The 12176-nt window shown below is 40.3% G+C and overlaps 1 protein-coding gene across 6 annotated transcripts in view; it reads right to left on the bottom strand.

The window, feature by feature from the left end:
• Positions 1 to 12176, bottom strand: part of LOC101487296 (uncharacterized) — a 70871-nt gene that overhangs the window by 7128 nt on the left and 51567 nt on the right. For 3 of the 6 annotated variants that reach the window (XM_004563354.4, XM_004563353.4, XM_076880029.1), the window contains exons 5-27: positions 11200 to 11275; positions 10753 to 10824; positions 7926 to 8068; positions 7826 to 7843; positions 6980 to 7186; positions 6877 to 6903; positions 6692 to 6754; positions 6528 to 6611; positions 6399 to 6449; positions 6159 to 6299; positions 5970 to 6023; positions 5624 to 5668; positions 5422 to 5484; positions 4538 to 4669; positions 4262 to 4327; positions 4153 to 4179; positions 2037 to 2135; positions 1919 to 1954; positions 943 to 1029; positions 716 to 748; positions 572 to 607; positions 415 to 474; positions 34 to 111 (exon numbers count right to left, since the gene is read on the bottom strand). In XM_004563354.4, the coding sequence (XP_004563411.3) occupies positions 34 to 111; positions 415 to 474; positions 572 to 607; positions 716 to 748; positions 943 to 1029; positions 1919 to 1954; positions 2037 to 2135; positions 4153 to 4179; positions 4262 to 4327; positions 4538 to 4669; positions 5422 to 5484; positions 5624 to 5668; positions 5970 to 6023; positions 6159 to 6299; positions 6399 to 6449; positions 6528 to 6611; positions 6692 to 6754; positions 6877 to 6903; positions 6980 to 7186; positions 7826 to 7843; positions 7926 to 8068; positions 10753 to 10824; positions 11200 to 11275 (1698 nt within the window). The remainder of the gene's footprint in view (positions 1 to 33; positions 112 to 414; positions 475 to 571; positions 608 to 715; positions 749 to 942; positions 1030 to 1918; positions 1955 to 2036; positions 2136 to 4152; positions 4180 to 4261; positions 4328 to 4537; positions 4670 to 5421; positions 5485 to 5623; positions 5669 to 5969; positions 6024 to 6158; positions 6300 to 6398; positions 6450 to 6527; positions 6612 to 6691; positions 6755 to 6876; positions 6904 to 6979; positions 7187 to 7825; positions 7844 to 7925; positions 8069 to 10752; positions 10825 to 11199; positions 11276 to 12176) is intronic. The other 3 variants (XM_012922474.3, XM_012922473.3, XM_012922472.3) reach the window with 3 other exon arrangements.

Below are 12176 nucleotides of genomic sequence, written 5' to 3' on the forward strand. Positions count from 1 at the left end.
AATGACAGATTTTTTTTAACTTGATTTATTTACCGGCTGTCCTGTCAAGCCTCCCAGGAATAGAGGTCTCCCATCAGGCCCCGTGATGACACTAGGCTCTCCTTTTTCTCCCTGAACAAAAAGCAAGAACTTACAAAAATACTACTGGAAACAGTATTTAAGTCACAAGGCTTTTAAAAAATATTGTTGATATTAAAATATTGAACTCCATTCGTTTCCTGTTACTTTAACACAAATTGTGTTAAATAATTTGGAAAGTAAAAAGTATGTCACTTACTGAGAGGAATGTAATTAAAAATCATGTGAAATCATGTTAATATGAAAATGTATTAAATTAAAAAACAATGGTGCACAAAATATAATGAATATACATGTCTTAAAATGTGAAATGAACAAACAAAGATATGCACCTACCTTAGGTGCATATCCTGGTGGCCCTGGGTTCCCTTTTTCCCCTTTTGGTCCCATTGGGCCCTAAATCCATACACACAAAATAATCACTTACTTGCATTGTTTTGAATCAGTTGGTTTCCTACAGGCTCAACTGTTTGATGATCATGGTGATACGTACTGGGAATCCTGCCCTGCCTGGAATACCTGGTCCAACCTGAAAAAGAAACGCAGTTTGAAAATGCTAAAATATTCTCTCAACTTAATGTTTTGTGGCGACGCTTTTGATAAGATTGTTAGGGGACTGAGGGGCGCATCCACCTACCTGCCCTGCTTCATTCCAATAAAGGTCGTTATACTAGCAAGACAAAGTTAGGTCAGTTAGTATGAATGTGAATGAGCAAACAAGCATGCTGTGGCTATTAGTGTAGATGAGTAACATCAGGAGGAAAATCGATTTAGACAGGCTGTGCTGTGTGGGTTAGTGTTATTTCACATATTAATCCAGAATCATTCAACCTCTGTACATTTACAAGTTGAATGAAGACTCACATCTCCTCCTGGCTGGTAGATGATCTGTCCTGGAGGTCCAGGAGGGCCTGGAGGTCCAGGTGGTCCACCATCTCTTCCTGGCAAACCCTGTTACAAATTGGTGCATTATCAGGCAGAAATGGGTGAGTATGCAATATGTTCAGAGCATAGTTTAATCGAGTCCTTGTCTGAATGAATATTGCATTATTGAATATTGAACATGCATATGAAACTTTTGACTGGTACTGAATAATAATGGATTGGATTTTATATAGCGCTTTTCAAGGCACCCAAAGCGCTTTACAATACCACTATTCATTCACACACTGGTGGAGGCAGCTACAGTTGTAGCCACAGCTGCCCTGGGGCAGACTGACAGAAGCGAGGCTGCCATATCGCGCCATCGGCCCCTCTGGCCAAAACCTGTAGGCAAGTAGGGTAAAGTGTCTTGCCCAAGGACACAACGACCAGGACAGAAAGTCCAGGGATCGAACCGGCAACCTTCCGGTTACAGATGCGATTCCCAACCCCCTGAGCCACGGTCGCTCCAATATAAAGGCATCATCTGCATATAACTCAATCCGATGGTCAGCGATCATAACATTGAGACATACAGAAATAAAAGGACCTAATGTAGAAACCTTCAAAGAAAGTTTTGTTGGTAACTATAATTGCTGTCATCGGCATATAACTAAACTCCACAAAAGGAAAGTTTGCATGAATTCAATAAAACAAATGAAAAAATAGGTAGGCCCAAACAGAACTTTGAAGCACTTGCGATCTTGCACGTGTTGCTTCTGTTCTAAAGAAATCTTCAAAGAGATCACATGATCTATGACAAATTATCCTACATACACATTCCTTTCATCGATTTAGATAGACAGTAAACTCTAGATAAATTATAATAACTAAAAGGTTATTTGGGAACTGCATATGCTGATGAAGCTGATATGAAATGAAGAGCTTCCTAACAACTTTAAGTCTGCATTCAACTCACCCTCTCTCCTTTCTCGCCACTGTCTCCCTTTGGACCCTAAAAAAGAATCAGGATACTGTATTAGAAGACCATATCATTAATACTAGTAAGTGTACAGTAACACTAATGTTAGCCATACTTTTTCTCCAGTTGAACCATTCAAGCCAGGGATCCCAGGAGGACCTCGTGGTCCTTCTGCTCCTTTGCTACCAGGTGTTCCTGGTAAACCTGGATTTCCCTAAAAAAACAGTAAAACATATTCTTTACAGGAGTGGTGAATTCATAAAAGTATGACATAAATTCACTGAATTAAAATGGAATGCTGCTACTAATATTGTTAATAAGACAAACTTTGGAAGACTTTTTTCATTTATGTTAATGTACATATAAAACATAGGTATGGTTTCTCACTTAATATCCAGGATTTTGGGGGGTTAAAAAACTGTGCTTATGAATTGTGAAACAATATAGGACTCATGTAGATGTAATGACTACTGTAAGTATCCTTGGGCAAGATACTGAACCCTAAGTTGTTCTGTGATGTATGCATCAGAGTGTGAATGTGGGCTAAAAAAAAGTGCTTTGATGAAAGTGCGTGAATGATGGATCACAAATATGAAAATTAAAAAAAAAAGGATATGAAGGATTATAATAAATATTATTAAAACACACACGTTTTAATAATCACTTTGTGTGTGACGATGTTGCACTGAGACTGATCCACACATTAAGGAGGGAATACTGCATATACAGACAAATACAGACATTTATACTACTCTATAGTAAGAGTCTATAAAAAATTTTGTAAGCATTTTTTTAGATCTTCATTTTTCTATGTGTAATTTATTGATATTAAAACTAGGCTAAATACTAATGTAATCTTTATTGTCAGGTCTAATAAGACAAGTCTTAGATGTTTTTAACTAACCCAGAGCTTATCAGACTGAAAAGCCAACTGAATATGTGATTAACAGATACACAACAGAGCAAATAATTGAACAAATCATTTGAAAACACATATATAACTGATATCAGTAATAAACAGAAAACCAAAGTGGCCCCAAAGTCGAACCTTGAGGCACACCTTTTTATATTTGATTCAGACCCTTGTACTTTGATGTGAAATTTATACTTTATGTGACTTAAGTAGCCACACTCATGCCAAAAAAAGAAGATAGCTCGGACGCTAAACAAAAGCAAAATTACTGTGGAGATAGTTGGATTTAATCCTAATTCGAATTGATGTTAATAGGGGCAGGGATGGCTCCAGGTCAGGGGTTTGAATCCACTGAACGGCTACCCTGAGGTACCCCTGAGCAAGATACCGTTCCTACAAACTGCTCCCTGGGCGCCCAATGGCTGCCCACTGCTTCACTGGGTGAATGGGTAAAATGCAAAGAGGAATTTTTCCCATGGGGATCAATAAAGTTTAAGAAGAAAAAATATACTACAGTGGCTTGCACTGCTGTTGAACAGTGCTCCATGGGATGTTCAAGGCTTGGGAAATCTTTGGGAAAGCTTGCTATAAATTTCTCAATAACTTTATTCCTGACCTGTCTGGTATCTAAACCCAATCGAGAATCTGTGGCAAGATCTGAAAACTGCTGTTCACAAACGCTGTCCATCTAATCTGACTGAACTGGAGCTGTTTTGCAAAGAAGAATGGGCAAGGATTTCAGTCTCTAGATGTTGTATAGGAATTTCTTTCACTTATTAATCACATTATTGTATGATGCCTTGGTGCTACTGGATTTTAACATGTCTGACACTCATACGTTAAGAGTGGGTGCAGTAAGGATGTTGGGGGAAACAGGAACTCCACAGGAAGAGTCTTTTGTCTCTTCAAGGACTCTGGGAGGTAGCAAGGGAGTGTAAACCTTAAGGTGTGAAACAGCTGTGTACTGCCTTTTGTTCCTGGAGAAGGTATTTAACTGAGAGCCATGCTAGGCTCAGTGAGACTCTGCTGACCGTCTGCCCCGTGGTCATGCAGGGGCTCCACAAGCTTGGTTGTATGTTCTTTGTGTGTTTGGATTAAAGAATGTCAGCTACCGCTCACCGCTCGTCTGCAGGCTTTATTTAAGTGGAAAACTTCCACAACAATGTGCAAAGCTGGTAGAGACGTTCCCTAAAGGACTGGCAGCTGTAATTGCAGCAAAAGGTGGTTCTACAATTGAATCAGGGGGCTGAATAATTACGGTATCATGGACATAAAGAAATAACTTATTCAAGCCATACAGTTTTTCTGGCATACTTACAGGATGACCTGCAATACCAGGTGGGCCCTGGAAAAATATGGCACAGGACAGCATGAGATATACAAAAATTTACAAGGAACAACAATCTCCCATATTTGTAACTCGTTACCTGGGGTCCAGGTTCGCCTCTGAGTCCAGGCAAACCACTGAGTACCTCATATCCATCTTGATCGCCCTGTATGGAGATAATTTGAAGTCAAAACAACTGATCACTGCTAGCTTCTCATCCACTCAGACTGTTTGGACTGGTTGACATTTCAGAGTAGATATCAATGGTTGCTACCGGCATCCTCAAACTAACAACTTTTTTTAGCTTGGTACTTGCTCTCATCTGTCCACAAAAAACAAAAGAAAACAAAAAAAAGGAGAAAAGGAATCTACTCACATAGCCAATACGATATGGTGGCCCAGGTGGTCCGGGGGGCCCTGGTGGTCCCACTGGTCCCATTGGACCTGGAAGCCCTGCCAGGCCAGTCTGTCCTGATGTCCCCACCTGTCCTGGTTCACCCTGAGAGCCCTTAGGTGGCAGAGGTCAGTTGTAATGTCAGATTATGTTCAACACTGTATAAAGAGGAGAAGAAAAGTAGGACAGGAAGAGCAAACGGTGGCATGACACAGGCACGTGCAGAGCTGGAGGTTAAATAGAGATGCGGATGAAGGTTACAGTTAAGGTTTGGGGACCTACTATGCTCATTAATGTGCCTGTATTTATTTTTGGATTGTACTAGAGCTGATTGTATAATTCAACAATGGACAAACATGCCTCTTTATCATCGCCCTGTATGTCTGAAGCAAGTCGTGTTAGTGCATGTCTCTTTCTAACAGGACACTGTCATATGATTAGCCAGCTTCTGGAAGCTTGCTGAGGGGCAGTACCCAGTGCTTGTGAGCTGTACGGCCTGTTCTTCATAGGTCCCTGTACCAAGTAACTATTTAAAGAAACCATTTTTGGTGAAAGTATCTAAAAATCTGCACAGTGTGAAGCCTGATTTATTAAAACTTTGGTCATTTTTAATATGAACACCTTGCTTTGTATATGCATGACAGAAACTAAGGAAACGCAGAGTAGGTCCTTAAATGAGTGAAGAAAGTCTTTTATGGAAACAGAATCTTTCACAGCTGCAATGTCTTGAAAGATTCTGTGAAAACAGAAAATAATAGTAATATAATAATAATAATAATAAAGAGTAAATAATGCAGAAAACTCGAGAAAATAAAATAAATCATCACAGCAGAGACATGCCCCAGGACCACCAACCCATTACACACCGTAGAGGATGGAGTAAAGTAAGAGAACAAGCCGGTGAAAAAGCTGGAGCCTTGTGCATCTTGCTAAAGGAAAGCAACAAAGAATGTGAAGAGTACATGGATGGGCCACCAAGTACAACATTTTCATATCAGTTCAGTGGGGAACATCTTTCTGCTTTCAATGATGAGAGTTTTAAGGGCTGAAATTAAAAATGAAGCTCACCTTTTCTCCAGCTGGTCCTGGAAGACCGAGGTCACCACTGTCACCCTGGGGAAAGAAGATTTAAAACAAAATATATGATAGTCAATACATTCAAAAGAAATGTCTATTGAATCATTACATTTAGTCCAGGATTGTAGGCTGTATTCATTTAAATCCTTCTTGAATTTTTTTTTTGCTGTTTTGTGGTCAAAATAAAAATCTTTAAAATATTTTGGTTAATCACTAAATAAAACTAATGAATTTCTCATTCAGATTTTATTAATAAATGATTAAGTCTTTTAGTGAGTACATTGTCTCTTGCTAGCATGTACCATAGTACAGCCCCACAGACTGAGTCTATCTTTACCTTTCCTCCTGCAGGTCCAGGTGGACCGGGTAGCCCAGGAGGACCAGGGGGTCCCTACAGCAGCAAACACAAAACAGAGTCAGTATTTACTATACCTCAAATAAACATCAACAACATTTAAAAGCAGAACAATGAAGGCATTGGGTGGTAAGGAAGTAAAATGGTAAGTAATCAAAGTAAAATACTCACTGGCAATCCCGGAGCACCATCTTGCCCAGGTGGTCCAGGAGGTCCAACAGCTATTGGACCATCAAGGCCCACTGCCACTGAAGTACCAGGGATCCCAGGAGGGCCAGGAGGACCTGGGAGACCCGGTGGACCATGTGGACCCTAGATAACAAATCCCAAAACAATCATATTACCACCTCAAGTGACTACTTTTTACTTATGTTAAAAAAAACAACATAAAAACCCCAAAACAAAGCATACCCGGATTTTATCCAAGTCTGGGAATCCCGAGCCCTCCATGTCAACAAATGTCTGTAAGAAGCATAAGTTTAGTGAAAAGTTTTGGAAGTTATGAAATGAATGAAAAGAGTGTGTGGAGCCTGGACTTACTGGACGATCACCAGTACCAGGTCCAGGAGGTCCAGGTGGACCTGGGGGGCCTCTGGGTCCCGGCTGACCCTCTCCACGTTCACCCTGGAGGATTTTAAGACCACGGATTATCACGTTACATAATGCCATGTGTCTTCTTTAAACAGATGACTTAAATAGGGCACCTTTTCGCCTTTGGCACCAGGACCTCCTGGAATTCCTGGACCACCCTGCAGCCCAGGAGGACCCTGGAAACAGAAGCAAAAAAACCCAAATTACACTGATAATATTTCAATCGATTTATCTGGAAAAGCCTATAAATAATTCTTCTTTTGTAGCAATATTTCAATGTGAAAACAGAGAAACTCACAGCTCTTCCATCCTCTCCTGGATCACCCTGAAAGATTAATGAACAACCTCTGAGCAACATGAACCTCCAAACATTAAACAGCTCTAAACCTCGTTGTACTCACAGGCTCCCCATCAGCTCCAGGAGGTCCTGCAGGCCCATCCGACCCTGGCAGTCCTGGTGGTCCGGGGGGTCCGGCCAGCTGCTGCACAATAGAGCCATCCCCAAGTCGGACCACCTCAGCTGCAGGTCCTGTAGGACCAGGTGGTCCGGGAGGCCCCTGAGCCCCACGATCTCCTTTTTTACCAGTGTAGCCTTTGCCAAGATCACCCTGTGAGTGAGAATGTTGGATTTGGAAGGAATGTAATACTTAGTTAATACTTAGGTTACAGGTTTAGATAATTTAAATGTGAATTATAGTTTTAAGCTTTATGTGTATAATAAAGGCAATAATAGTTTCTCTAGCAGAGACACAGTAGATCTGTTGACAGCAGAAACAAAACATGTTGTTATGGATGAACCTGAAATAATTTCTATCATTTCTAATGGCAAGAATAAAATTTCAAATTCAATCTGTATCATAAGTTTTGCTCCCGGCTGATCGGCATTTAGACATTTCTGCTCTTGTGCTTCAATTCATTCATTCTGACATGAGCCTTTCTGCTCATCTCCAACATGTTTTTATTCCTTGATTCGACCAGAGTAGCCTTCAATGATTCAGAACTCAAAATAGTTTTAGCTCCTCCCCCTATAAGGCCATCTTTTCAACTATATGTGACACCGGACAGAGCCGAGTGCGAAAAACAAAACTCATGGCTCTGAGACTGAGATTTTAGAGTTTTCTGAATCCTGAGCTTCTGCATTGAAGGGATTATTTGTACACATGCTGACCTCCTTATTTTTGTTTAGCTCATTATGTATAAAAGCCAAACTGCATGTGTATGAGTACATGGACAGACACTTTACATACCTTTTCACCTTTTTCACCCTGAAAAGCAGGAAGAAACAGTTGAGTGCATCAGCCATACGATCACTAAAAACACACTCACAGACACAAAGTGGTGTCTTACCTTCTGTCCTTGGACTCCACCCTGTGCAGAGAAACCAGAGCCAGAGCTGACACCTGAATCTCCCTTCGCTCCTACAGGGCCCTGGTCCCCCTTTGAGCCTTTCTCTCCTCTGTCTCCTTTTTCACCTTTAGCACCGATTGTACCTGAAGTAATTTAGCAAGTTAGGAACATCTAGACTGTGCCGCAGGACAAGAATGCTTAAATACAAATGTAATATGTGTAAATGTAAGACCAGCAACTATCAATGCATCATCTGCTCTTATATAGCATATGGATGTCAAGCATGCTGATCCAGCAAACAGTCCTTCACCATCACCCAAAGCAAAATGTGAAATTGGAACTGCAATAATCACAAAATGAAAGCACAGAGGATGCCAAAGCAAAAGCCAAAAAATGTCTTTAATGAAATTGCCTTCTATTTATTTTTCTCTTTAAATAAGGCCAATTTTATTTTAGAAATCAGTCCTATAGAGGGAAGCAGGAATTCTTGCTTCTCATTTCAAGGTTAGCTGTATCGTTTCTTCAGGGTTTTATATTTAACTTAACAGGTCCACCATAAATAAATAGATAAATAAATAAAATAAAACCATGTTGATCTGTAAGTTTGCTTTTGGTAAAGACAAAAAAGAGACAAATATTAAAGCAGACACATTAGCGCTGCTTACAATTAACGTTGGTTTTCTATTGTTGGTGACGGCTGGAGTGAAAATGTCTTTATGAGCCCAAACAGGTCACGAGAGGCAGAACATGCATGTTTTACTGTTTTTTGTATTTAAACTAGTAGGTTTAGTTGCTTCTGCTTCACAATAAAAAGTTACAGTAGTTTTGTTTGTGGACTAACAAAATTAGTAAATATTAAATAAAATGAGTGAAAATGAAGTAAAAACAGGAACATAAATAATTACCGTAATTGTCGGGCTATAAGCCGCTACTTTTTGCACAAGCTTTGAACCCTGCGGCTTTTAGTCAGGTGCGGCTTTTCTATGGATTGTCCATGATTTTTGTGATATCGTAAGACGATTTGTTTTGTTTGTTCCGCTGTTGTACGGCACTACGTTGCCTGGCGGAAGGATCGGGGTTCAAGAGTGGTATGTTAGTCACATGTCCGTCCGCCAGGCAACGTAGTGCCGTACGAAGTAGCGCGAAAAACAAACTTCAAAGTAGCGCTACGCATTCAGCGGGAGTCGTGGATGACGAGCGGCGATAAACTTGCGAAAAGCAAGTTATGCCCAACTCCACCGGTGGATTCTGACAGCGTGGAAAAGTGCGCAAACATCCACGATCACCAACGGATTTTGAAGGGCTGGACTGCTGCATGATGAAGAGGAGGACACCGCCACGGCCCTTCAGAGGGTGTTCGACTCTGACACTGACAACGAGGATTTCTTTGGTTTTGAAAGTGACAACGAAGGAGAGAAGCGGAGAGTGGATGACGAAGCCATCCTGAGCCTGTTCGTTTCCGACATTGGAGAAGAGGACTTTGGTGGTTTTAGAGCGCAGGAAGAAGAGAAAGATGGTGAATGACTGACTTTTCTTCTTGTTAAAGCCGTGTCACTGCACCTGAGCCTAAAAGGTAGGCCGAATCTATTTTCTGGTGTGCTGTAGGTTACTGTTATGTACTACATGTGCAAATATGTACCCATAACTTGTTTTTCAAAATATTAATAAAAGGGGTGTGTCTCCAAACAGCCATCTCTTTCCTGACAATTCCCTTTGTGCATATTCTCTTACATATGATAAGTCAACATTGAAACACCTGCGGCTTTTAGTCAGGTGCGGCTAATGTATGTACAAAACAGGATTTTCCCCTGATTTTAGCTTGTGCGGCTAATATTCAGGTGCGCTTTGTAGTCCGGGAAATACGGTAAGTCAACAGTCAAATAAAAAACACACGAGAACAAATAAGAGGAAAAAACAGAAAATAGAAAGTAAAAAAAAAAAGTTCAAATAGGAGAATGGAATGAATAAATAAAAATAAATAAATAAATAAAAAATGAGCAAAAAAAAAAAAGGAGGAAATAACACCATTAATGAAAAACATAAAATCTGAAACACCAATTTTCATCTTATTTTATGTATTTTTATATTTAAGGTATATGGCACTTTTTTGAGCCATTTATTCATTCATTCATTATTTTGTCAGTGTTGGACCTCCATGATCTTATTCATCTTATTCATAGCCTTTTCCTTTTTTGTTTTCTCTAGGTCACGAGCAGTTGTCCAAGCATTTCACTACATATCGTACTGTGTATGACTGTGTACGTGACAAATAAAATTTGAATTTGAAATTTGAAATTTGAATTTGAGCGTTGCCCATCGTCACTTATACAACAGAACGTTTTACTCAAGAAATGTCCGATAGAGCATTAAAGGTAAGTTATTATATTATGTTTTGCACCAAAGTTGACTGGAACAGAGATTTTAATAAAGATTATACCTTTAAAATGTCATTTCTACCATCCTGCGATTTTAATTTAAGCCAATCTGATTAAACAGAGTTCCTGAGGACTATTCAGAGTAGCACTACAAGTAGAAATAATGTTGGATGTTGTGCTACAAATTTCAGTAGTAAGTAGTCAGCTACTTCAGTAATCATCAAGATTTGCTCTCTTGGGGACAAAACTAAGACACCATCGCATTGAAGCCTGCTGAGCGGATGCTGACGTTCAATCAACCTCCACCCATACACTGAGCAGAATGAGAAAGCAGCAACAGCCAGAGCGCTCCTTCTTTACTGTGATAGGAAGGCCACAGATTGATTAGGACATGATCCTAATCTGATGTGCTGCCAGCCGTTATCAGGACCCTTTTGCCCCCTGCGACCCACCTCTTGAGCCTAATAATCCAGGCTTGCTGAAGTCCTGCCTGCTGTACTCCACGGAGGGCTGATACCAGACATCTGAACACAAACATACCTTTACCTGCTGCTCGGAGAACTCATGAAACATGTTTGTGGCGTGACGGAGAAAGGAACGGTCCTATTTCACGAGCAACTCACTCAAAGAGAAATTACTTCTTTTATCATCCACTAGAGGGAGCTAAAGAACTTCTAGTCATACACACTCCTTGCAGCAATCTCCTCACATGGGTCCAGACAGGCAACCTGACGTAAACTTTTCTGGCTTAAAAATGTCTACATGATGTTTCTTTGGCAGCGCCTGCTGCATGATTTAAAAACTTCCATTACACATTTATACAGCGCAGTGACATGCTGAGAGTCCTGGAAGAGCACGCTTAAGCTCTTTAGTTACAAATTAACACACTTTCTCTTTACCTGTTTGTGCGAGTGTGTTTATGTGTGAGGAAATCAGCGGAGGTTCAGGCAGTGGACGGAAAGGTGGAGGGGTGGTCTGTGGGGGGGAACGGGACACAAATACAACATTTTAAAACATCTGGAAATTCACATAATGGAATGCAACCACATCACATGTACATCTACATTTATATGTAATTTTCAGACAATATTTGTGCACAAGAGCAGACAAATACTTCCACCAGGTGGTGGAAAGCAGATAATTTGCATTCAGTTGAAATTGAAAGTTTAAATGAAATGTTCACCACTAGGGAGCAGTGTGTTACCAGCTGATGTATTAATGATGTTTTGGGATATGTGTGTTTTTTAAGTTCATCCAACTGTTTTTCATATTCTCTATATATTCTATATATTCTCCCATATATATAAAGCATCCTAGTGTAAAAATATTTCACTGCAAAAGATTTAACTGAAAGAGATCCATAAATTAAAAACAAAAACTACTACTAAATAATGTTAAGCCAAATGATCGCTCCACATTTGGAAACTCTTGGGGGCAGTGAGTGTGCTTTTACTGCATTGGCAGTGTGTTTGGGATCACTGTCATGCTGAAAAATTAAGCTTTTGTCAATCAGACTCTTTTCAGATGGTATTGCATGGTGGCTCAAACTCTGATGGCACTTTTCTGTGTTTGTAATTCATCAGTTCTGACAAAGATCTCCAACACCACTGGCTGAGATGCAGCTCGATGATGACTGTAGACACTCAGTGTTGCACCTCCCTCCAACCTGCCCCGTACATACTGACGAATCAAAATCAAAAACTGAAATTTGGGTTCATCACTCCATCAAACCTGTCTCCACTGATTTTCAGTCCAGTCCAGTGTAATTTTCATACCTCAGCCTTTTCTCCTTATCAAGAAAAGCGTCTTGACAGCCACCTTTTCACTGAGACCATCTCTGATGATGCTTCAGTGAACGGTTTCTTAAGGACTTGAC

The sequence above is a fragment of the Maylandia zebra genome, linkage group LG23, assembly GCF_041146795.1.
Source record: "Maylandia zebra isolate NMK-2024a linkage group LG23, Mzebra_GT3a, whole genome shotgun sequence".
Lineage (NCBI taxonomy): Eukaryota > Metazoa > Chordata > Actinopteri > Cichliformes > Cichlidae > Maylandia > Maylandia zebra.